The sequence below is a fragment of the Misgurnus anguillicaudatus genome, chromosome 12 (assembly GCF_027580225.2).
Source record: "Misgurnus anguillicaudatus chromosome 12, ASM2758022v2, whole genome shotgun sequence".
Taxonomy (NCBI): Eukaryota; Metazoa; Chordata; class Actinopteri; order Cypriniformes; family Cobitidae; genus Misgurnus; species Misgurnus anguillicaudatus.
The window spans coordinates 2262991-2290841 of NC_073348.2; the positions used below are offsets into that span (position 1 = coordinate 2262991).

General features: G+C 36.8%; 1 protein-coding gene across 1 annotated transcript; it reads left to right on the forward strand.

Moving 5' to 3' along the window:
* Positions 1-61: 61 nt before the first annotated feature.
* On the forward strand, positions 62-27512 carry slc27a6 (solute carrier family 27 member 6). Its single transcript, XM_055207025.2, has 10 exons — positions 62-668; positions 2944-3153; positions 7346-7504; positions 9157-9281; positions 17180-17374; positions 19313-19403; positions 21009-21207; positions 21310-21407; positions 24291-24421; positions 26377-27512. The coding sequence occupies exons 1-10, from the start codon at positions 197-199 to the stop codon at positions 26551-26553; spliced, it is 1857 nt and encodes a 618-aa protein (XP_055063000.2). The 5' UTR covers positions 62-196; the 3' UTR covers positions 26554-27512.
* Positions 27513-27851: the final 339 nt, after the last annotated feature.

Genomic DNA, 27851 nt, shown 5'->3' on the forward strand with positions numbered 1-27851 from the left:
CTTGATAAACAGGGCAGAGCGCGTGCCTAGAGGACACGCCCATCCGCGAGGCAGTTGTACAACCAATGTGACGTCACACACTGAGAGTTACATACATACATTAGGATGGACACGGCGACTATAAAACAACAACACAATCTATCGTCTTTGACGGTTCAGCGGAAGTAAGAGGTTCGGTTATTGGTGTCCGTCAGAGATGTTGTCATGGTTCGCGGCTCTGCTGGCGGGAATCTTCTCCGCGCACCTCGCGCAGCGTCTGTGTTTCCCGTACTTTTGGAGAGACGCACGGTATTTAATGAAAGTCATACGGTATGGAGCCCGTCTGGAGTTATACAAACGAACCAGGAAGGTCATTACGGTGGTGGACAGATTTGTTGAACGAGCCCGGAGGACTCCTCACAAACCCTTCATTGTTTTTAACGGAGTGACGTCTACGTACGGAGAGATCGAGGCGCGCAGCAACAGAGTGGCGCGGGTGTTTGAGCGCGCAGTCAGTAAAGGAGACACGGTGGCGCTCCTTATGAACAACGAGCCCGACTTTATCTCCGTTTGGTTCGGGTTCGCCAAACTGGGCTGTGCGGTGGCGTTTCTCAACACCAACATCAGATCCAGATCACTGCTGCACTGCTTTAACTGCTGCGGGGCTAGACTGCTGGTGGTCGGCGCAGGTAAACTGGTTTTATCTAAAAAAAACAGGTTTATGACCAGTGAATGACAGCTAACCAGTTAAATGTTGTGTGTACAGTACACTTCACATGTGTTTGTAATGTAAGCGAACGACAAAATTCCAATTATCACCCACGTTATAGTTAAAAGTTCCGGTGAGTATGTTAACCACTAGCCAATTCTTCTTACTAAACATGTTTGTGTGTATTAAAGCTATGCATGGGCGTCTGAAGCAGAAAATGTGGGCGTGTCCAAAGCATTTACTGGAGTGGATGCCATTTTTTTGTATTTTTGTGCCTTTTATTAAAAGGTTGCTTATAGCCTAAAAACTTTGTTTACCTTATTGTGTCGCGAAGAAGCAGTGGGCGAAAGTAGTAAAACACGAAATGGAGTTTAATTTATATGTACTGAGGCTGAGCCAAGTGGAATGGATTTGAGTACGCAGAATCTTGAAAGTCAAGGCTGTAGCTAAAACGCGGAACGGAATTTAATTTATTATGGCATTTCTCTATTCGAATGGATTTGACTGACGGCGCTCTGACAAGTAAACAGACAAATTAGAGAAAAAGTCAGTGGGTCCAATATCACTGGCCTTAAAAAGTGGGTGGGTTTTGCTTCTGACGCCCATTGCTATGCCTTTATTTTGTATAAACCAATCTAATGGATCTGAATACTTTATCAGTTCAGTTATGGTTGTGTAGTAAGTAGATGATTGTCAGTCACCTTACAATCTGATCTATCTGTGATTTCAAGCAGAACCTGTGTGCCTAATTCTTGATTATTTAAAACAGTCCAAAATAACTTTGAATGATTGACATCTGCTATGTTGATATGATTTTTAATACACACACTACCAATGGCATCTTAAAGGCTTTAATTTTTTAATATCAGGCGAATGATTTATTCTCTCCTTAAGCAAATCCTTACAACAAGTCCACATCAGTAGGGGAGAGCGAGGCACAATCAACACACACATCTCCGCTACAAATGAACACTTAAAGTTTGTGGGACCTACCGTTATCGCACAATTACACTGAAAGTGACAAGAGTGTAAACGTTTGTTGTAGCACCTGCTAGAAAATTAGTTTAAACACAAATAATTCAATCAAATTCTGTCTATATACTAAAGGTGGATATTGTTTATATATATTCTTATAATAGATAGATATCCACACATTCATCCATCCATGATCCTTTATATAACCATCCTTGTATTAAGCAGCAATGCATAGAAATAGATTTAAGACATAAAATCATAATAGTGAGTTATTTTCCCTGGTTTTGTATTAACTGTTATCATTTTGATGAATAGTATTTACATTGTTTTCATTTCATTATCATTGTATACCTGAGGCTTAATTATAACACTGTGTGACAAATAACCCCACTGTGTAAAATGTTTTTAATCCCAGCTATCAGTTATTAGGAGTTGCTGACATGTTTCTAAATGGTGTTATGTTTTGGGTAACAAGATAGAACATTTTTTTTGTTGCACATATAAAGGTCTGACCTTACTATAACCATTATTTTTAGAGGATTTAAAATAATATTTCCTATATAGAATTATTTACATTTGTTTTTAGATTACCATTATCAAAAATTATCATTACCACAACATAATATTACATTAAATATATGCATGTACAAACTCATGTTTCGGTAATGAGAACTAAAAAGTTGTCTAGGTACTGACAAACAAAATTTCAATTTTTATCTGGAGAGAAAAAATAAGAACTGCTTACCTGGTAGCCATCTAATTATTTCCCTTACAACAAATTAAAAAAAAAAAGTTAGTTACTTGAGGGCTTAAACAATGATTAGGATGAAAAAATTGGTGTTGGACACATTTATATTCCTTATTATTGTCTCTAAATTTACCAATGATCACCAAATACCACATGTTTCTTTACTGAAAATGTTTTTAGTATAACATGCACTGAAGCTTTTTAATTTTTAGATTATTTCCATGTCAAAGAACCCAAATAAAGTCATTGACACGTTGCGTTAATGAAAAATGTCCCCTTAAATGTGGAAAAAACAACAAAATTGTTTTGTATGATGTCATTTGAAATCATGTGCAAAATAGTACATAAAGAGATGTTTGTAACTGTATGCTTCTTATTTTGATAGCGTTTACTTTTTTATCAAAATGTTTCATGACACCTCATGAGTCTAATTTCGCGAGAATCACCCATCTGTGTTTGTGATAAGAAGTACTTTTGTGTAAGTGTTTTTCTTTAGTTTAATGTCAAACTAGATATCATTTGTCTCTTGTAGATCTTTTAGAAACGTTAGAGGACATTCTTCCCAGTCTTCAGGAGGACAATATTACAGTCTGGTGTATGAAACGGGAGATCTCTCATCCTGGTGTCCACAGCCTGCTAGATGAAATAGATCAAGCTTCAGATGATCCAGTGGTTTCTGATCGCAGCTCTGTCAGCTGTCTGAAGACCCCCACACTTTACATCTTCACCTCAGGCACTACTGGTACGGGAAATACTTCTCTGTTTCAAACTGTTTTCCAACTCTAGTTTTTCAGGTCAAAGACTCAGATAAACAGGTTAAGGCAGAGGTGGATTATGTATAGAGTGCTTGTAATCTAGTCTAAAGTATAATTTATAGCCAAACGTATATGCCATAGGCTATGCGTAGGATGTGTATAGCTCTGCGTAGCCTGATGCACATCTTGCAAAAATTTTAACAATAGTCTGTTCTACACGGACTGCAATTGCTGTGTTTGCTGAACATAGCATCAAATATCTTGATCATTCTGTGAAAAATATAACCTTGATATCTTTAATATATAGACTGAGAAAGATCATGTCACATGTTGAAATCAAACTTTGATGCTCCAAATCTCATCATTAGATTATGAAACTTTAGTCTGACTTTCACAGACAGGATCACACGTAGGGCTAGGCGATATAATGACAAATTTAGATGGTCCTGCCTAATTTAGATGGTCCACGTTACCAACACTTGCTTGTTGGGACAGTAATTCTGTAGCATCTTTTTGGTCATGAATGCTAACATTGTTTTAAATGATGAAACAGGTTTGTGGTGGTGCCTGTTTTTGATGGCACAAGTCGTCTGCACAGTTTGCAGTGCACATCGTTCTGTTTTGTGTCAGATTGCAAAAAACTAAATATTTGATAGGGGTGGTCTGAACCGTCAAATTTCCAAATACAACATTATTGGACAATCAGAATTGAAATCGTCCGATGATGTATTCAAGTCCATCTTCAAAAAGTTTCGCAAGGCTGGAAAAGACCTTAGCTCTCATGATCCTCCAATATCCACTGCTGAAATTGATCTCATTTGTAACTCTCCGCATCTGTCACCAGACACAGGAGCAGGATTGGTTCGCAAAGTCTGGTTTGACATTCAGCTGAACTTTGCAAGAAGGTGGGCGTGAAGGAAATTTAGAGTAAGGAAAGCATTCTTCGCTATTAAAAAAGACAAACATGGTGTGGAAATATCTCCTTGTCTCATAACACAGAAACAAAAAAACACAGCCGATCCTAACAAAGACTGCTTCAGAGGATTTATGTGTTCTACTCCTGGTAACCCCCTTTGCCCAGTACAAAATTTTCAGAAAGTACTAGATTGCAAAATGCCCACCTGATGCCCTATCCTTTCACCTACATCCACTGAGAGTCCCAAAGAAAGAGCTCAACAGTAGAGAATGCTGGTATTCCCATGAACCGATGGGTGTAAACTAGCTTGAAAACATGCTTCTACATATCAGCGAGTTAGTAGGGTTATCTAAAAGATACACCAACCATTCCATGAGAAGCACCACAGTTCAGATCCTGTCTGAGGCACGGTTGGAGAGTAGGCAGATTATGTCTGTTATGGGGCACAACAAGCCTGCAAACCTATTGAAAACCATTTGTTAAAGATTGCAAACAATGGAGCTTGATTCTTTCGGAAAACAAAAATGCATCTGAAGATACAACAGAAAATCAAGCCACAGATATCGAGAAAATTATCATTATCGAATTGCCGGCCAGCACTAGTCACACTTTTTCATTTGTTCATGAACGTCTTAAGCAAAATATGAACGTAACTTATACTTACTATAGAATCTGTTTGTTTGTTTATCTGGTCTGTCATTAGTCTGCTAATACCATCTTCTGCTACTTCACTTTGCTTAGTTTACATAGTCTAGCAGGGCATAATTGACGTCACGTTTACTTTCTAATGGGGGGGCACATGTCTGAAGTTTAAAGGTGCAGTGTGTAATTTTTAGAAGGATCTCTTGACAGAAATGCTTAATAATATACAAAACTAAATTATCAGGGGTGTATAAAGTCCTTTTCATAATGAACCGTTATGTGTTTATTGCTTTAGAATGAGACATTTTATCTACATACACAGAGGGTCCCCTTACATGGAAGCCGCCATTTTGTGCAGCCATGTTTCTACAGAAGCCCTTAAAAGACAAACTTTTTTACTAAGTTGTCTCTGGCGATGACATGTTTGTCCGGTGGTGGCTACCGTAGCTTCTCTATGTGTTTCAAAAGCAAGAGGTGAGCAGTGGACTGAGCCGTTGGTTGCAATTCACAACCTCACCACTAGATGCCGCTAAAATTTACACACTGCACCTTTAAAATCATTGGTGTAAACGTAAGCCAATCACATAACATTTGGTTATGATGTGTGTTATGCATCGGCTCAGCCGCATCAGTTTGGTTAAACAAAGCTCTTGTTCATTTCTAATCTGTCGGAAATGCTGCAACGTAAGTGCAAGATTACAGCATGACATGGCAATATTTAAGGACTGAAATTAAGCGGACGTACGAAGTCTGAAATAGTCAGCTTAGTCTGTCATATGATCTTTTAGTTTTATTGTCATCTATTAAACGTTTCTCAGAGACAGAATATTTATTCATAAGCAGGTTTGGATAATGCAAACGTCATGTACCACTCAGACTGACAAGCACTACATTATAGACTCAGGCTATGTCCACACGAAGCCGGTGCATTCCCTATCCGATCATTTTTTTTCCTTGCTCTGAAAAAATAATCCGTAAACACGAAACCACTGAAACCGACTGAAAGCGGTGTAGTATATATGCCGGACCAGTATGGGGCGCTGTAATTCTGCCACAGATATACACTATACACGGAGAAGAAGACTTTGAGCATGCGCATAACCAACGTATGGTGTTGTCCATTATCGCTTGTTGGTCACCACAATTTCATAGAAGCAATAGATTTTGCTGTAATAAAGCTAGTAGGCTTTAGTAGCTTCTGTAGCACGAACACAATCACGTAGTTCGCCGTTATTGTTGTTGCTGTTACGTGTGATGCTTCCGACACGTGATGTGATGACGTTTTCGCTTCACAAAATATACGGATTGGCTGTACAGACGAAACCGCATGGGTGTCGGTTTCAGATTTATCCACTTTAGGACCTGGTTTCAAAAAATAGCGGATTCAGTCTCCCAAAACGCCGGATCTGTGTGGATGAAACGCCAATACGATAACAAATTTATGCGTATACAGTGATCCGCGTCTCCGTGTGGACAGCCCCTTACAATCAGTGTTGTGCCTGAACGAGTTAATTGAACGAAAGTTCATGAACTCGTTCATATTTTGGGCGAACGTGAACTGAACGTACTGTATTACTGCCTGATGAACGTTACTGTGAACGTGTTCATTCTGGTGTCTGGCACGCTCTCTCAGTTTAACATCGTTCAATAGGGTGCCAGATTTCTATTTCCGGCTAAAACACACTGTAAACCGGCCTTAATGTGTAGCGGAAAAAACACCCAATCTGGCAACACCGCCACCAGTGTTTCATCACTGCATGCGTCATCAAAACAAAAAGCAGCATGGAGGTGACGCAGATCTGGATGCTGCTGAAATCCCTGCCGCGCCACTCACATAGTTTAACATTAAACAACATCACATTTGTCTCAAATTGTTATTGATTAACATAGGCTGCTAACGCATATTCTGGATCTTGAAATAGACTCTGACTACTAAGCTCACGCTATTAAACGTGCACGTGCGATACCTGCGAGTTGTCCTAGACGCAACACCCGGCTAGCTTTTCAAGATATGTGCAAGCAAATACAACAATTAAAAGACAGTCAATGCTAATGTAAACCCTGGGTGGATAAGGATTTAAAGTTGGATATAAAGATGAAATCTGTGCATTTAGCTTCAGAGTTAAAACTTAAAATAATTGCTGTCTGTGGTTCTATATGGGGTATAATGGCAATCATTTTTTAAAAATAATATGGGAAAAAAGAACTATAAATTCGTTCATTTTTGGAACTGTGACCTAGTTTAAATTTTTTTTAAATATGAACTATGAACAGAACTAATTCATTTTAAAATTTGTGAACTGAACTTTGAACTAGTTCATGTAGAAAGCGAACTTTCCCAACACTGCTTACAATATACTTCTGTACTGTATAAACCTTACTGTAGACCACAGAACAGCATTACTGTAGTACATTACAGGTCTAACAGGTCAGAGCACACTCGCTCTCTCTCTTTACAAAGTGTTTGTGTTGCTGTTGGTAAATCTCTGCACACTGCAGAGTCCATCAGAAGAAGTTAGCTGAGGTCAGGGTTCAAATCTCTACAAATCCCAAGGAATTGTGAATTTCAAACGGTTTGAATCTTTCATAGTGTTTACTGTTGAGTGTTGATGTTCTTGTAGGGTTACCCAAGGCTGCAGTCATCTCCCATTTACAGTCGTTAAAGGCCGCAGGTGGATTTTGGGCTTATGGTGGCACAGAAAATGATGTCATCTACACGCCACTTCCTCTCTATCATAGTGCTGCTTCACTTGTTGGCATTGGAGGAACCATTGAACTGGGTAAATAATCACACCACTTCATCAACAGCCTAAGCAGTAGTGGCTCGTGACTGCTCTTTCGAGGGGCGCAAATTCAATATGTGTTCGTAGTGTCGTGTGTGTGTGTGATGCTCGTGTTTTCAAAATATGTGTTTGTTGCGTCATGTAACCATGTGCATTACGTGTTTTGTCAAAATAAGTGCCTACTGTACACGCGTCAAAACCATTTATGATAAAAGAGACGCTCACGTTCACAAAAGACACGCAAGACACTTCCTTAACAGTAAACTCTGATTACACATGAGATTATGTGAGTATCTGGCACATGCGAGCATCTCGTTTATCACACATGACCGGCTACATACATTTTCGCGCGCCATCGAAAAAAGAAGTCACCAGCCGCCACTGAGCCTAAGCAATATTGAACATAAGAGATACTACTAAAGACACTAGATAGAAAGATAGAAATGTTTATTTTTAGAACTTGAAAGAATATTTTCAATTGCGCTTTCACTGCTTTTAAATGTATTTTCATCTTGCTTTTATTGAGGTCACATATTTATAATAATCATTTTTCTGTAAGTCACAGTATAACATTACAGTTAAGCCCAGAGTATAGTCAATTTTTTATGTGTACAAGAACGTATGCGCATGTTTGAATGCACAGCCTTGCAAAGTTTAGCTTATTTGATACAAACATGTGCAACAAAATGCAATGCATCTCCTGAGCTACATACTACATTTTCCTCTAGGCGCATGCACTGTACACAGAACATATTTTGGCTTTTAGAGTTTTACCCCACCTTCATTGATAGTACTCATTAGTAATAAGGGCCCATGAATAACCATGTAGTAATGCATTGACTAATAAATTGTAAAGGCGTCGACAAAACAAGAAATACTAAAAGTTAAACCTTAGCTAAGACTGTAGTCTTAAGGATTCACATGTTAATAGTGCCCACATTAATTACATGTTAGCACATGTTGTTAGTTAGTATTTTAATTAAAGGCGGAGTGCATGATCTCTGAAAGCCAACACTTATAGGTAAACCTAATCAAGGGGTGTCTTATGACTATTATGTTTTTATATGCGTGTTATAAGTGACACACAAAAACCAACAAGATTCACTGCTACACAAACACACTCACACAATAATATGCTTACTTTTATAGTTATCGTTATAATGTGAACGGCCCTTTACCACTTTGAGTGTGCATTATTTTTGCCCCGTTGTCAATTATACCTTACGTAGTTGTATGGATTACTTTAATGATGGATTGACAGCATTTTTATCAGTCTACATTAAAAACAGTCAGTTAAGAGTTAAATTAACAGAGATCACTCAGACTGAATTTGTAAATCCGGCATCAAATGATTGATATTCAGTTATTTTGGTTCAGTTATATATGGTTGATATTTAGAGTTATGTGTGGAGTTGTGCTGATTGTCTAAAACAAAACAGACATTTCTAGAGGTAGAGTTTGAGTCATTGCCAGCTAGTATCAAAGACAAACACAGACAATAAGATCTACAGATCATTGATCAGATTCTGTAATACACACGTCCTTGGAGTCATTTTTTAAATCTGTGTTGTTATATTTTAACTGATGTGACCTTGTTTAAATTGTATTGCTGCAGAAATCTTTATGAGATATTTGATGATTTACTGTAGGTGCCACCTGTATCCTGAAGAAGAAGTTCTCCGCCTCTCAGTTCTGGACTGACTGTAGAAAATACAACGTCACCATATTTCAGTATATAGGAGAGCTGTGTCGATATCTGTGTAATCAGCCTGTGGTACAGTATACCGTCTCTTCTGTTTTATATATCCATCACTACAGATATCACATTCACTTCATACGTGACCCTGCCTGCAATGAAAACCCAGCTTTCTACTTAAAATCTACAAGAATATTATATTATTGATATAATACTGATGTATTTAATTTGACTAAGTAAGATGATGTCAAAGATTGAAATTTGTTTTTAGAAATGTAGAAATTTGAGGTCGAAGAAATTATCGATTAGTTTGTCTGTGACATGATCACATCCTACACCACCGTCAAACAGTGCAGACACGCATCTGCTTCATTCTGCGCTTATCATTAAAATCAGGCACTTTCTCAGTGCCTGAATCAGTTTCTTCTCATTGCCACCAGTCGGACCAGTGTTGCTAGGTGCTCTTCTTTCTGCGGAGTTGTGAATTGGGCTATTTTCAGCAGGTTGGTGTTTTTCTGTGGTTTAGAGATGGAAGGATTTGGTTCATTAGTTGTTGCTATATGGCCGGTAAATAATCATTGGGATTGGATTATTTTTAAACGGCTATTGGGCTGGTTTTGTTACATGGATCTGACAACTTTACAAAAAATTACAATTACAAAAAAATTACAAAAGCAAAAACGCAAACGTACGCTGGTCCTTTCATCCAGGTTTTTATTACTGTAACAACGCATGTATATCACTTTCATATCATGGCGGCTTATTTATTTTGTTAAAAACAAAAAATGTTAAAGGGGACATATCATGAAAATCTGACTTTTTCCATGTTAGAGTTAGGCTTGTGCCGGTGTTCGGTAATACGGTAAACCACGGTAGTAAAACTGCACGGTAGTGTTATTGTGGGGTCTTCAAATTACCGCGAAAAGACGTGCATTATTATTTTTCCTTTGACCGGTTCAAATTACACTGCACGGATGCTGCGCAGGTGTCACTCATACGCAGGTGCACACCTACAGACTCTCGTGGAGAAAGATGACGGAAGGATGAGTGCTGCTGCTGACTATTTTTACACATTACAAAAATAATGTATGGAGTAAAGTATGGAAGTTTTTTTGGCTTCGTGAAAAAACAAAGAGGGAGTGCTGATAGACAATTCCCCTATGTGTAAAATTTGTGGACGGAATGGGTCAGAAAATTACGGGAACACTAACCTTATGCATCTTCCAGACAATCATCCACAGTTCACGGAGATAAAGGTAAGATAAATGGCATCATGTTTCATATCTTGTGTCTAAATAATAACAGTTAAGTTTCCGCTTAGCAATGCTAATGTCCGCTAGCTAACGTTACGCTGTTTGGTTTGTCTAATATCATTACGTGTATTAAGCTAACGTATTAGCTATCCTACCGCTTGCTATCTGGTAAAACATATACTATTAATTATAGCTGACACTGAGCTTGACAGGTAACGTTAAGTTGATCAAACAGTTAAACAGACTACAATTAATGTTAGTGCAAAACGCAGCTGCTAGAGTTCTTACCAGGTCACGCAAGTTTGATCATATAACCCAAATTTCAGTATCTTTACACTGGTAAATTATCTTTTTACAGAAAAAAATGATTTTAATCTTCTAAATTGTGTTTTATCTATATTTGAATTGTGTACATTATTTATATTTGCATTGACTGTTAAATGTGTTATGTGAATTAAGTGATGTGTCACTGTCTGACTGTCAGTCAGTAATAACAACCATTTAAATATGTTATGTAATTTATTTGACTCTGTATGTTGAATAAACAGTACTGTGAATACAAATCGGCATATTTAGCTGTATGTGTTCTTTTACTAAAATGAAAGGAACACATATATTTATGTATCATATTTAATCATACAAACAAGTAAAAAGACAAACTATCAGTAAGCTTTACCTTCTTTTATTCTCTATAATTGTCTAAAATGCATCTTTAAGGCATGAAGTAATATTTTTCTTCTCTGTTTTACAGAGTATCCAATCATCTAGCAGTGCTGCTGCTGGCTCATTTTTAGCTGAAGCCATTCAGTCAACGGTCAAAGTGGCTTTCCATCGTCAGGCTGCATATGGACTGATGATATTTTGCAATTTAATCATTTAAACCACTAAAGTTGTTGCTTTTGCAGTTTGGACTTTATTCTGTTTGAATCTGATTGGTTCAGTTTACTGTGTATTGTTTTATTTATATCATTTTAACAAGTTTAAGTTATTAAATCTTTTATTTGCACTATAACAATGACATTTGCTCATCTTTCAACTTGTTTTTGTAATGCATTTCAACACCGTGGTAATACCGACTACCGTAATAAAACCTTCATAAATCACCGCAACATGAAAATTTAACACCGGCACAAGCCTAGTTAGAGTGCTATAATTGGGTCTCTAGTGCTTCTATTAACCTAGAAAATTTGAAAAAGATTAATCCAGCAACAGGGTTTCCTGCAGAAAATGAGTTAGTTAAGGTAGTAGGGTTGGGCGAGTGTGCAGGGCAGAGGGCGTGACAATCAAAGGGGCGTATGCGTCATGATGAAAATTAAAATATTTTTATTTAAAACGCTCAAATAAAACACAATTTTGAAGAAACTATCACAGAAAATGAACACATACTAGATTATTAATGAATTAAATGTTTTAAACAGATACCTCTAACAGGAATAGCTGGGTGATGAAGTGAAACTAAAGGGTTAATAAACACAAACTAAAGCAGATGTTGTAGAACGTCTGGCGAACGATGATAGATAGCGCAAAAATGGTAAAAACTGATTATTTCCCACTATTAATTACATTATCTTAAAGGTGTAACTACTGTAGCATTTAAAAATGCACATAAATAACGTGAGCAGAGCGCTCAACAATTATATTGAATCAACAGGCACGTGAAACCTAGCTAGCAGGTTGCCCAACAACAAAATCACCAGCTAACTTATTTTGCACTATAGACTAATACAATAACAGGCTTAAATAAACCCAAAACATAAGTCCACTTACAGTTCTCATGGACGGGTGTTTTATTAACTGGCTGTCCTCCAGAAAGAGATGGACCACGTCTTTATCTCATTTTGGCCGTGTGGCGCGCGTGCACACTCGCGATGTGAAGCGTGTACGCGCTATTCTCTGAGATGCACTGGACGGCCTTTTGTGCAGCGTAATATAATATTTTTTTTTTTTGACGACCTAGTTAAGGCGGTAGGGTTTCTAAGCTTAGGCAGGCCGCCATTCTCTGCAAGCATATGAAAAATAGCTCATTGAAATTTGGCTCCCCTTGTGATGTCAGAAGGTGATAATAACGCCCCTTAATCTGCACTATCCAACCACGGCATTGCCATTTAGTGCATAGATCAACTTATTTGCATTTTAAAGGACACACCCAAAAACAGTGTTAATTCTTGCTGTGGTGGTTTCCTGAACAGAGATTTGCCTAAGACAGGACTAGGCCTTAGTTTAATTAATATAACTAGTTTTAACAAACATGCCTTACTAAAAACATTACTTGTGTGCATTTTGAGGCAAAACAAAGAATACTGATGTATTTTAAGATATGTCAGTGCAAGTTGTTTTCAGTTTGGACACCTCTTACATTTATTTTAATCTAGGACTAGTCTAATCCCTGTCCGGGAAACTGCCCCATTAAGGTCTTAAATTGAAGATTAAAATGAGTTTATTAATCTGTAGCAAAATTTCCAGCACATCCCTTAAGACTCAATTCATTTGGTTTATTTATATTTTGACATTTAAAGTTGTTTCACTATTTAAGAGCTGCACAAACAGTTACACATGAATACCCTAATTTAGTGCCTTATTTAGCTATAACAAGTGTAAATTCTAATTGAGGAAAGGTTGTTATCTGATTAGTTGATTAATCAAAAAAAGCCTGATTATAAAAAATAATATAAAATAAATAAATAATATTGGTTATTATATTATAAACAAACAAGTGAATTGCATATTAAAATTATATAAAAAATACAATTAATATTAAATTAAGCTACAATAGACAGAAAATGTGAAATTGTTGATTGATGTTAGTTTATGATGCAAAATGCTTTACAATAAGTTAGAAAGTTAGGTCAAGGTTAGTTAAATTGTGTTATTGTGTTTGTTTTATCAAATCATTTGAGGGGTTGAAAGTTTTTTCAGTCTCCAGGGAGTCAGCTAACATTGGCTTAACTTAGAACTCTCTTATGTCACATCATTTAGCTTTTTTTAAATGTAAAGCTGCCTTAAAAAATTTAACAATATCGAAAAGCACGATATAACCAACATTTTATTGAATTAATTGAATAAAGTGACTACAGAAGCTGTGGGGTTTAATGTCTTTAGCTCAACTTTTTGTAGTGTGACAATTGTTACTGTAATTATAAACCTGTGTAGTAATGGCTTCAGGGAGCAAATATCATTAAACAAGTTCAATGTTTGTTTTTATTATATTAGTATAGTAGTGATTATGATGATTATTTTTCCTGAGAACCCATTAGCATTTTCCAGTTTCCACATATGTTGATTCATAATGTGTTTTTGTTTCATCTGTCAGGGCTTTATAATCAAACACTCCTGATGTATGAGGTCTCAGTCATGGCTACATGTACTGTATGCTGTTGATAGAGTTTCTGCATTGCACCATTGAGACAAAAAAACAACAACTGATCAACAGTGTTGGGTGTGATGCATTATTATTAAGTAATTAATTACTGTTATCAAATAATTTTCCCTATGAAAAAGTAAAGGTTTACTTTTAAACTAATTTAATTATATATTACTTATTATGTATTTGTATTACATACTGCGTACTGTACATTATTGTACAGAGCCTTGTATACGTGTTACATATAATTACTATAGTAAAAAAAAACAGTAAATTATGCATAGTTACATGCAGCTAACCCTAAACCAAAACCTAATCCTTCCCCTAACCCTATAGTAAGTGCATGTTGTTAATCATTAATATTTAGTAATTAAACTTATACCACAGGCCTGTTAAAACCTTTATTCTGATTAAGTGTATGTTTACAACTTGTAACACGCCATGTTTATCTTAAAAGTAAATAGATTAAAAATGTAAAGGTTGAAAAACTTGATATGTGAATTTGTTGTCAACGTAAGCAGTCAGTATATCTACACAAAAGGCATCAATAATCAAAACATACACAAATACATTCAAGCGCATGTTTCAGATAAGTGATGTTTATCTTTAAATAAATTTTTGTAAAAAAATCTGATGATGAGCCACACACAAGAAGATTATAATGCTGCTTTGCGATGTTCTGAAAAGCGCATCGGAAATAACCAAGAAAGATCAGTGGCCGGCTATATAATCTGCTTAAACTAGTTTTTACACTACATGTGACATTATTACTGTTTGTCTCGCTCGTCTCTTTCCTAAATCTGGTTGTTCTAATAACAGATTTAAACAAATGAGTAACCATTCACTGCAGTAAAGAGATCCACCAACTTCACTCCCATTGGTAGTCGCTTTTGAAAGTTGCTCATAATTTGCATAAATTAAAATGTTCTCAGTTGTGTAATTTCTCGGGATACGCCCACTTCCTGTTGCCAATGGCTTATGTCACTGGAAGTAGCCAAACTTCTATTGATGTGAATGGGATCATGTCTCTCTATTGCTGTTTACTGGCAGTGTGAACACAGCAGAAGTCATCTAATAGTTTTTAAGACTTGCCATACATTTTTAATAAAGGTCTAATTTGAATCTAAAATGTTGTTAAGTTTAGGGATGTTGCTTGAGGGTCAGTGACATGTGAATGTGTGAGTTGTGGTTTATGTAGAGCAGACATTAGGTAGTGAAACTTACAGAGAGATGAAGTCACAGTGCTGTTGGCTTTATTTTGTGCTCATGCAGTAGTAACTTTGTGTGGATCGGTCTGTCCTCACATAGATCAATGAAGAAATCCACCGTGTCCTCTGTTAGGAGCCAAATAAACAATCTGTGCCAGTGAGCTCTTGTTGAGTTCTTGTGCGTAATGAACACAAAGCTCTTTTGTGTTTGTCATTCATGCTTCATAAGCATCAGGACATCAGTGAGTGAAAGATCTGTTTGTGTCTGTACACTGACACGGTCTAGATGAGCGCACACATGCACACACACACACACACACACGCACACACACGCACACACAAACACACACAGGTTCTCACATTCTTGAGTTCCTACTGTGCATTCACACCAGATGCAAATAAAGTGAAAAAATCAAGCTATTCGTATGTAGTTGGACGCTCAAACATTTTGAGTTAACTCACGTCATTCGGCTCAATTGCCGGCTTTAGCTAGCTTGTATTTAACTTACTCCTCACTCACTTTCTGCCTAGCAAGATCATTTTTATTCCTTTTTCTATAAAGGTACAGCTCCAGGTGTCCACATACAGTAACAACGATTTTGTCCTCCATTGTTGTTTCGTATTTCTGCCTCCGCTTGCTACATCGTAATCACGTTACTACTACAGCAAGCTCCTGATTGGTTAATGGTGGCGCGATTATCTGCTAAAGTTCAGATTTTCAACTCGCGCTTCAAACGCCCAAAGAGCTCAATTGGTGATTCGGATGTCTATCACGTCTTTGCATTGACTTTTTTATACTTTATTTATACGTTTTCTGTTAAGATGGAAAAGGGAAAAAGACATGTGCAAACAGTAAAGACATGGTGACCATCCCGGAATACATCCCCCACCCCCCCTACGGCTTGTCAACAAAAACGCATAACTTGCAGTTTCAGACACTATTATAAATGCAACAAAAATGCACATGACACAGCATGCATGTACAGCATGAAATATATATATATAGGCATAATAGTTAGTGGGATAATATAAACCAAGTAAATAAACAAAGAATAAATAAGTAAACATACAGGAAAATACTACCTTATGCCTAGCCCGAGTTGTCTGGTTTACATAGATGTAATTGGTGTGAAAGGTTATAAAGCAGGTAAATATGCACTGCAAAAAATTATTTTCAAGAAAAACAAATTCTTAGTATTTTTGTCTTGTTTTCAGTAAAAATATCTAAAAATTCTTAAATTAAAATGCTTTTTCTTGATGAGCAAAACGACCCAAGAAAATAATTCTAGTTTTTAGACCAAAAATTGATTTTGTGCATAAAACAAGAAAAAATCTGCCAATGGGGTAAGCTAATTTTTCTTGAATTTTTCTTGAATTTAGTGTTTAAGAAAAATGTTCAAGATTTTTTTGCTTACCCCATTGGCAGATTTTTTTTGCTTGTTTTATGCACAAAATCACTTAAATTTGATATGTTTGGTCTAAAAACTTATTTTCTGGGGTTGTTTTGCTCATCAAGAAAAATCATCTTAATTTAATAATTTTTAGATATTTTTACTGAAAACAAGACAAAAATACTAAGAAAGTTCTTTCTTGAAAATCATTTTTTGCAGTGTATAATCAGAAAGGAAAAAAAACATCTCAAGCATTTAACTATCCCCTTCCTCAGTAATTTGTAAGTCATTGAAATACAATAAGAAAGGTGACCATGTTGCAAAGAATTTACTCTTTGAGCCTCTTACAGTGAATAACATTTTTTTTCAAGCTGAATGTTATACATCACTTCCTTAATCCATCTATTATGTGTTGGGGTTTCAGCTTTTTGCAAATGTAAAAGAATTAAACATCTTGCCAACAGTGTGGTAAAGGCGATTCCTTCTTTAAGTACTCGTCTTTGCATTGACTTAACATGTAAATCGCTCGTGCTTAATGCTTCATTCACGTCTGGTGTGAACGCACCATGAGGCTTAGTAGTTAAAGAAACTCTTCAAGTTTTAACTTATTCCACATGTGCTATATTAATGAACCGCACATAATTTAGTTTGTCATTAAGTGCAATGTTATGCAATGCAATGTAAGTGATTGATGTAAACTGAAGAGATGTGTGTGATGTCATTTGATCACTCAGTAGTGTCTGTGTGTATCTGTTCACTATAGGCAGAGAATGAGAAGGATCACCGGATACGGATGGCTGTTGGGAATGGTCTCCGTCAGGATGTATGGAGAGAGTTTCACCGACGCTTTGGCGACATCCGCATGTGTGAAATCTACGGCTCAACTGAAGGAAATCTGGTCTTCATGAACCACATTGGCAAGATCGGAGCTGTCGGCCGATCCAATTTCTTATACAAGGTCAGTTAAGAAGTGAACCGCAGTAAACCCTCAGGTTAAAACAGGTTAACAAGGTTGTCAAGTTTAAAGTGCAAAATAACATGATCATTCAGAAAAAAACCTTCATCGGTTTGTATAAACAAGTGTATAGATTTGTAAATATTTGTAGAAGACATTGTGTAGTGATGCACTGAGTTCCAGTCAACACTGGGGTCAGATGGTCAATGACAGAGAGGATAAGAACAGAAATCTCAACCCTATGTTCCAGATATAGTTTGAAACTCTGTACTGTTGGGGGGGGGGGGGGGGTTAATGGTATTTCATGCATTCTGACTTGTTAACACAGTTAAAGAGTTGTAACCCTCATGCTAAACATAAGCAAAGTGTCAAAAAAGCAGTTGAGCTTGTCACAGAGTATTTCTTGGGCAAACTCACGCCTCCTTGTGATGTACAACGCCTTCACGTGCATTTGATGCACTTTACTGTACTTACGTGCAAAAAAAAAAACGATGCGATTCGATTTCGTGTGGTCAGATTATAAAAAGACATGCAGCCTATTGATATTAATCTAACACCTGTGACATCGAACTTAAATAAAAACTTTTACACTTTCTTGTTTTGTATTTTGTTTTTCTTGAATTAAGTGTTTATTAAAAAAGTAAACTTATTTCACAAAAATATTTCTTATTCCATTTGCTTTGTTTTAAGCACTAATTTACTTAAAGTTTATATTTTTTACTTATTTCCCTAGGTCATTTTGCTCATCAAGAAGGTCATTTTGCTCATCTTAATTTTAGACTTTTTAGATTTTTTTACTGAAAACAAGACAAATAAACTAAGTAAGAAAGTCATTTTTTGCAGTATAAAAACAATGTTTTTATTTAAATTTGATTTCCATCGATGTCACAGCTGTTAGATTAGTATCGAAAGGCTGCGCATACGCACAACCGGCGCAACGTCATAGAATGTCTCTGAACAGGTTCACGCCCACTTTTGGGGGAAATCAGACTAGACCTTCCATTGGCTTCCATTCAAAATAGCGGAACAAAGCAACGTTCGTACACAGCCGGCAGCCGTAAATAACTTATGAAATCACTCAGATTGAACATGTTGAGTAGTTGTCTCTCCACCCTGCCTGCCATGGGGCGCGAAAGATACATTGACATATTTGGTTTGGTCAATATAAAAACATGTTTCTTTCATTCTCCCAGCATCAAATTTGTGTAACAACGCCATCCAGTGATTGCTGGAAATATCGCTAAGCCAGTTAGTTGTATGACTCTATTATGTTATTTTCCATTGTGGTGTGGTATGAAAGTCTGTCTGTGAAGAACAAGAACTCCTTAAACCAAATTGTTAGTGTGCAAGTAAGATAATATGAGTAAATAGGATATATTTCATCAGCTGTATCGGAAAGCAAGTGTTATCTTAAGTGTTGAGCTTCGTCCCTTAAGGAATGAGTTCCAGTGACTTCCCTCGGGTTGCTGGTTTGTGGCTCTAAGATGGAAAACCATACAGTACAGGAATACTTTTGTTCATTCAGCAATTTAGGTTTTAAATAATAAGAGTAAGAGAGATGTTTAGTATTGGATAGTTAAATGGAATAGAGGATATGTATGTGTCATGGTGTAGCCTGTAGATCTGTATGTGATGAGACTGCTTTGGATTAATGGGGATTAAAAACAAGATAAGGGTGGATTTGTTTTATTGTTCACACACTGCCAACACACGGTTATATCTGCCACATTATCTTTTGCATAATATGAGCCCTTTAACAGCTTCAGGAACTTTTTTAACAGACTGTTTTAACCTCTGCACTAAATGCATTACAAATATCCAAACTTCTTGCATATAATATAGCTCATGTTAACTCTTGTTATTTTTTCATACAGCTTACAAGCCAAAATATTTAGATTGACCCGTTTTTAAAACGAGCTGGTATTTTGTTTGTTTTGGCAGATGATTTTTAAATATGATTTGGTGAAGTATGACATGATCAGAGATGAGCCTGTGCGAGATCAGAACGGATTCTGCCAACGCGTTGAGAAAGGTGAGCGCACATGAGATCTTGTTTCATTTAAACATGAGATGTAATGAATAGCAGATTAAGACTTCTGCTGCAGTTGTGTATTTTTTATCCAACCATACCAAGACAAGCAAGTCAGTTTAGGAAAAGTATCCAAACCAAAGTTTATACCTGTTTGAAACATGAGTTATATAAGGGCAATATAGATGCTTTTAACGATGACAACAACATAAAAAAAAACTTTACTGCACATATGTGCTTTTGTGTCCCAAACCTAACTTATGGTAGACTTTTGCAAATCTTCATTAACAACACAGTCCCTTTAGATTATTTCTGATAGCAAGCTAAATAAATAACCAGAAAATTGCATTAGCTAGAAAGTTTTAACCATGTTTAGTAGCCAGTATTATTTAGGGTTACTTAAACTACCAGACCCTTAAGATAATAGTGTTTTTCTACAGACCAGTGTGGCCGGTAAAATGTAGCCTCATCTCATATCAAACCAAAAAGTAACTGATTAGCCTTAGCAGATTTAAAAGAGGAACTATATTTTATGGCGTAATAGCACTTTTGGTAGTACTTCGACTCAGCGCAGTAACACCCTCCCTCTCCCATTATGAGAGTGAGAAGGGGAGCAGACTTTTCAGGCGAGTCGAAGTACACCCAAAAGTGCTATTACGCCATAAAATATAGTTACTCTTTTAAATCCGCTTAGAAAAGCACTACGTTTTATTTTGTACCACCAAACTTGCTCGTATAACTACTCGTCTTAAATAGGAAAAACGTTGATGTGTTTGGTCACTTCTAACTTTATCTCTAAATGGTACCATTGAATGAATGGGGCTAAGCTAAATGCTATCGAAGCGTCGCAGCGCTCTCCAGCGCTTACGTGCACGCACACAGATGATAGAGGGATGTATCAACAATTCTTAGTTAAGGTAATAACATATTTTAATATTGAAAATGAGTAGACTATTCCTTTAACTTACCAACTATGTTTATGCAACTGACCCCTGTCAGCTACTACACATATTTGAATATCTAGTCGAGGCTAACGTTACTGTGCTAAATTAATGTATCCAATGTTAGCAACGTGTAGAAATCAGTTTAACTAATTCATAACTATTGCAGTCTTGTTACTGGTCAGCTAGCTATTATCTGTTGATTATCATAAGTTTGTTACCTGTTTGTTGCCTGGCTGCCAAACCTCTCTTCACACAGCAGTGATTCATGCTCGTCGTCAGGTTGCATCCAACAACAAAACAACTTGAACCAATCTTCAGTCCACTCATCACCTTAACTTTAAGCGCCATATTACTAGCCACTAACTAAACCGATAAACAAGCACAAATCAGAACTTAACTTCAGGCCAGGTGTGTAATCGTTATGCCTGTGCGATGAAACCGTCTATAGAAGTTATAAAAATATAAGTTAGAAATAGCTGCCTGCCTTAACCAAACTTACTGACGTTATTTGTCATACTTTTTTTGATAAATAAAATATAATTGAATTGATGTGTAGCAACACTAGATGAATTAAAGCATAAAGAATGACTATTAATCACAGTTGTGATTGCACAAATCAATAAACACCTGATGATTGTTGTTGTGTTTGTATGGTGTTGATCAGGTGAAACAGGACTGTTACTGTCTAAGATCTGCTCTCAAAGTCCGTTCTTCGGTTACGCTGGCAGCAAACAGTTAACTGAGAAGAAGATCCTGCGAGATGTGTTTGTTAAAGGAGACGCTTACTTTAACACCGCTGACCTGATGGCTGAGGATGACGAGAACTTCATTTGCTTCAAGGATCGAGTAGGAGACACTTACAGGTACAGACTAGTTTACAGATCAAAGCTGTTTTCATACAGTATATAATCATCATGGGTCATTAAATTTGGCTCATCATGGGTCATTAAACATTTTATTTCTAGATGGAAAGGTGAAAATGTGGCGACCACTGAGGTCACAGAGATTCTTGGACAGGTGGATTTTATTCAGGAGGTTAATGTGTATGGAGTCCAGGTGCCAGGTACTGATTAAACCACATCAACACTGAAACACATTCATTAATAACTAAATAACAATAATTCAACACCAGGGACAGTTGTTTTTTAGGTCATCTCTAAAGAACTACAGTATAGTTTATTCATCTGATATTGTGTTGTCACTGGATCTTTCCATTACAGACAATATACAGCACAAAGTATAAAGACCCCCTTGACAATCCATTAATCTACACTCATCATGACAAAGTGAAAACACATTTTTAGGAAAACCTGTGTTTAGACCCTTTACAACAACACCTGAACTTTTGCTCAAGTGTCTCTCATTTCTCTTGATGGTTGCTGACTGGAGTTTACCTGTGATAGATTAAATGATTTGAAGATGATTTGGAAAGGCACACACACATCGCTACAGAAGGTCTAACAGCTGACAAAAAACCAAGCCATGAGATGAAAGGATCTGCCTGCAGCGCAAAGTACATAGATCTGTTTAATGAAAACCTGCCCTACATATCCTAGGACTTCAGACTGAGCTGAAGGTTTAACCAACTGACAGGACAATGACCTTAAGCACATAGCCAACTGAGCAAAGACAATACAGGAGTGGTTTAGGGACGACTATGTGAATGTCCGCAGACAGAGCCCTATTAAACATCTCTGGCAAGAATTAAAAATGGCTGTCCACCGATAGTTGCCATACAACCTGACAGAGCTTGAGAGGATTTGTAAAGAAAATCTCCCAGTCCAGGTGTTCAAAACTCAAAAAGCCTTGAGGCTGTAACTGCTGCCAAAGCTGCTCCAGCTAAGTACTGAGTACTTATGTCAATGAATAAAAAGAAAAACCTGAAATATCACAAAGTACAAACATTTCTGAAATTCTGAAAGCCTCATCCATTCCACACCTTCCTAAAACGTCTCGTTCATACACACTGATATGTGGACCACCTTTTTCAGTTCTCTCCAGAGATGTTGGGACGTCATCATGCAGGGAACATTTGCATAATATCGCCCTAATGTATACGCAAAGATAAAGGGGGGGGAATGTTGCTGCGTGGAAATGCTGTTTTTTTCATTGCGAAAGGCAAACTACTTTGTTTGGCCTTCTAATAGAGGAAACATTAAGAAATTAATGGTTAAGTTTTATTTGCAACACTGTTCTAGAATATTACAGCTCTGTGTGCTGCACATTTTATGGAGGACTGTTTTCCTGAACACGGGAGCGTACTTGATGAGAACAACGGCTTTGTCTAAAAAGTGGAGCAAGTGGCTCCTTGATGTACAGCCTGTAAGTCGTCTATGTTTTCATGTTTAAAGAATTTCCTACCGACGATTCAAACGCAAATTTTGAGCAGTATAGAGTAAAGCTTGCATGGTAAAGAGCGTCACATTTACGTTTACACACTTGAGATATATTCGGTCAATCACAACACTGAATAGATGGCCAATCAGACCACACTGCACTTTCCCAGAACAATGAGCTTTGTAGAAATCGTCTTGTTTCAGAAAGGCAGAGCATAGAAGAGCAACAATACCATATGGTCGTTGAAAAAAAAATGTGTTTTTTAACTTAACTCTGCGTTAAAACTTTGCATTACACAAAATACACAAAATAATATGCTTTTTAGCCAGGTCATGTGGGACCTTTAAGATCTGTACATGCAAGTTATTTTCAATTGAGACAGCTTAAACATTTGAATGTTTTAGTCTAATCAGACTGCAAGATAACAGACGTGAAAAAGTGAAGAAGGTCTGAATACTTTCTGAATGCACTTTAAGCTTTTAGAGTAAACATTGATGACTAGAAGAGTGATGAGACAACCAGATTTAGAAACGCCTCCTAACAATCTCATTGAAAGAGACGGATGACACACAGTGACAAAATCACTGCCTGGTTATGTGTACGCAGTATTACTTCACGAGGCGGGACACAAGATTTTTACACTTTTTAAATGATAAAATATAGACTTATAAAACAAATATGTTAAAATAACACATCATGTGTCTAGTTAAGGACAACACATCTCTGTGTTATTTTTGAAACAACACACTTTGTGTCGTTTTAACACATCTTGTGTTGTCCCTTCTATTTATTTGAACTCAAATTCTACTAGAAATGAAACATAATGTGTTAAATAGGATAACACAAAACAGTGTGTTAAAATTACCACATCTTTTCTTAGAGAGCACACTGTCAAAAATAATACGCAGAATTTACTTAAAATTTCAAGTAAAATAAAGTGGATGCAAAAATGATGCACTATAGTTTTAAGTAAATCCAGCCTTTATTTTTTTCAGTGTATGAATGGAAAACTGATAATAATTTCAAAATTATTTTATTAGTTTTATCTAATCTAGGACTGTTCCTAACAAATGTAATTTGACATTTTTTGATGATAAAAATAGACCTAATTGAGCAGTAATTTAAAATAAACCTTTAAATATATAATAATGATGAGGAAATAATAATTGGTTTAAATAAAGTATCAAAACCAGTTAAACACATGGTTTTATTTAAATACATGTAATATAAACAACATTGCCTTTTATAACAAATCCCTGCAGAGGGCGCCAGCAGACTGTTATTTTTGCTTTCAGTGTTCCCAAACAAACATTATTTGAAATCCAAACAAAAAAGCACACGCTGTAAAAGACAGAATGAAATAATGCAATCATGCACTAGTTTTGCCACAAACTCAACCTAATGCTGATATCATGAGACAGCATTCGACTCGATGAGAAATCTTGTGATGTGACTTCTACTTCCTTCTCTTCATGCTGAAATGGGATGTTAGGTACAGGACATTGTATTAAGGGTTTATGGATTACGTTAGAACGCTAATGTAGAGTTGAAGAGTTTCAATATGACTGTTTTAAACGAATCAGACTTTGATTTGTTGTTTTGTTTTCAGGAAATGAAGGTCGAGCTGGAATGGCTGCAGTCATTTTGAGACCTGACTCGATATTTGATGGGAAGAAACTCTTTGATTACATCATGAAAGAACTTCCAGCTTACGCTCGACCTCTCTTCATTAGACTACAGGTACAATAAAAACACTACTGACACAAATATTCACACACATTTACTCTTAAAGTCTTCTTGTTATTCTGGTCACTTAAACACAAATGCCTCTCGTTTATCAAATATTAAAACACTGATAAATAATATTAAATGCTTTTAGTCATTCAGACAGATTAATAATAATATAAATATAGCATTTCTACAGTAAAGAGATTTAAATAATGAGAATCGAGTAAAGCTGGAGTGTAATGTGTGTTATAGTCAATTTCAGAGTTCATTTATCAGTTCTTCATTATGAAGTCAGCAGTGAATTGAAGTGATAGTACTAAACTGCAGACTACAGCGCCATATACTGGAGATTATATGTGTTGCAACTCATTATTTTCACACCAACATCCTAACTATGATATTTACAAACTGTAGTGCAAACATCCCACACTTCTAAACAAACAAGTGAATGAATATCATAAGAACAGTCAACATCACTGAACTGATTTTAATCAAGTGTTAAACAAAGGTTTGAGAGGAGCCTAAACATTCAGTGCTGTCAATCATCATTAGGAGCTTACATAAGCAGCATCCTCTGCACTTCTACACCCAGCTAAAATTCTTCTGGCATGCCTTTTCATCTCCTGCTCATCATCATCTCCTCCTCATCATCATCTCCTCCTCATCTCCTTATTTCCTTCTCATCCCTTCCTCCTTCTCATCCTCCTCATCTCCTCCCTATTTCCTTCTCATCCCTTCCTGCTCCTCATCTCCTCTTCATTTCCTCCTCCTCATCTCCTCTTCCTCATCATCTCCTCCTCATGTCCCATCATCTCCTCCTCACCTTCCTCCTCCTCATCTCCTCCTTCTCATCATCATCTCCTCATCTCCTTATTTCCTTCTCATCCCTTCCTCCTCATGTCCTCTTCCTGCTTCTCATCTCCTCCTCATCATCTCCTCCTCATGTCCCATCATCTCCTCCTCACCTTCCTCCTCCTCATTTCCTCATCCTCCTTATTTCCTCCTAATCCCTTCCTCCTTCTCATCTCTGGCTCCTGTCCTGATCCTCATCTCCACCTCATTTCCTCCTCATCATCTCCTCCTCCTCCTCATGTCCTCATCATCTCCTCTTCACCTTCCTCCTCCTCATTTCCTCCTCCTCATCATCTCCTCCTCATCTCCTCCTCCTCCTTATTTCCTTCTCATCCCTTCCTCCTTCTCATCTCCTCCTCATGTCCTGCTCCTCATCTCCACCTCATTTCCTTCTCCTCATCTCCTCCTCCTTATGTCCCCATCATCTCCTCCTCACCTTCCTCCTCCTCATTTCCTTCTCATCATCTCCTCCTCCTCATCTCCTCCTCCTCATCATCTCCTCCTCATGTCCTCATCATCTCCTCCTCCTTATGTCCCCATCATCTCCTCCTCATCATCTCCTCCTCATCATCTCCTCCTCATCATCTCCTTCTCCTCATCTCCTCATTCTTCTCCTCATCATCTCCTCCTCATTTCCTCATCCTCCTTATTTCCTCCTAATCCCTTCCTCCTTCTCATCTCCACCTCATTTCCTCCTCCTCATCTCCTCCTCCTCATCATCTCCTCCTCATGTCCTCATCATCTCCTCCTCATCATCTCCTTCTCCTCATCTCCTCATTCTTCTCCTCATCATCTCCTCCTCATTTCCTCCTCCTCATCTCTTTCTCATCTCCCCCTCATCCTCCTCCTCCTCATTTCCTTCTCATCATCTCCTCCTCCTCATTTCCTCCTCCTCATCATCACCATGGAGATGTTTGAATGATGAGAATGAATAATTGATAACATGACTGCTACTGGTAAGAGTTTATCTGTACTTACAGATATTTGACTATTGTCATCCAGCTCTAGAAGAATCTTTTGTCTTCACATTTTGTCTGCAATATATGTTAATGTCATATGAATATGAAATCAAGTCTGGATGTAGTTTGTTTAATGTGTGATTTGTCTTTGTGTAGGAATCTATGGAGATGACCAGCACATTTAAACAGCAAAAGTTTTCTTTGGTGGAGAGCGGCTTTAATCCCTCAAACATCAATGATCCACTTTACTTTCTGGACTACACAGAGAACAGCTATATTCCTCTGACCAGCTCTGTCTATGATAGTATATTACAAGGTCAGAGGAAACTATAGTGGAAACCATTGAGAAGTGATTTCATCGTGATGATAATGAGCGCAACACTCAATGAATTATTAATTCCTCATCTCTCTGTGAGCTTCAGACCGTGTCATTGAGTAAATATATAATGAGTATTTACAAAAGAGAGTAATGATGATGAAGAGTCTGGAGCTGAACACAGCAAACGTTATAAATGTTGTGAGAGAAATGTTTGTTGTGGCCTATGAAGGAAATCTGTTATGAGATTTGGTGAAATTAAAAGTTTATATCTGATAAATGTGTGCTATGTGCTGTGCTGAAACACTTAAACCGTGCCTTTACTTTATTACAATTTACCATTAAATCACACTCAAAATTACATTTTATATCCAATAAGAGTTGATAAAAAGTCTTTAAAAAAACATGCCATTAAGTGCTAATTTCTGAAGCTGGGACACAGCTTGACTGTTCTGAGATCAAACCTGTGTAATTGTTTGTATTTGAATGAATATGACAAATATATCAGCCATTTTGAGATATACTGCTGCTGCTTATTTTTTGTAATACAGACAAAAACACATTTTGAATATTTTAATACACACTGACTGAAGTCTGACTTTAACTCGATCTGTATTTTTTGTATGATGTGGATGAGAAGGATGAGTTTTTTTTTGTTTTAAACATCATGTTAAGTGAAGACTTATTTTGTATTTTTGATTTTTAAATTATTCTGCTTAGTTTTGAGTTTCACTGTGAATTGTATTTTTTAATGCAATGTAATAACTTCACTCACTGAAGTGAAACAATGGTATGCAATGGTGTCAGGTCAGATGTGTAATAATAAATGCTGCTTTTGTTTATGTGCATTCAGTTGTTTACAATCCAGTTAAATCTGTGAAAATGACTTAATAGCAGAACAAACTCATTGAGTTACATAATAATCTTTGTTACCTCAAGAGCACACTTAATAAAGCTAAAGTCTGTTTAAGATCAATCTTTGTCCTTTCTTATCTTATCTCTCCCATGTGTTTCATTCATCATAATAATGAGGTTTAAAGGTGGGGTGCATGATTTTGGAAAAACACTTTGTGGAAGTGTGTGGCGGGTCTATCAAAAGAAGGTCCAGAATCTATTGGGGTAAGGGAATGTTTGTTTAGGTAATTTCAAATGTCAACATTGGCTTTCAGAGATCATGCACCCCACCTTTAAAGCGTCTCATCATGAGGTCTGGTTGTTACGGTTATGTGATATAACAAAAGTAAATGATTACCAAAATGTATTAATTTCCTAAAAATGCTGCCATCATGTATTATGATTCACTAAAAGTATTCAC

Excerpts from the sequence above, each read along its gene's own strand:
- slc27a6 (XM_055207025.2), top strand. The coding sequence starts at position 197 with ATGTTGTCATGGTTCGCGGCTCTGCTGGCGGGAATCTTCTCCGCGCAC. Across the intron at positions 669-2,943 it reads ACTGCTGGTGGTCGGCGCAG|ATCTTTTAGAAACGTTAGAG; the intron begins GTAAACTGGTTT and ends TGTCTCTTGTAG. Across the intron at positions 19,404-21,008 it reads CTGCCAACGCGTTGAGAAAG|GTGAAACAGGACTGTTACTG; the intron begins GTGAGCGCACAT and ends GGTGTTGATCAG.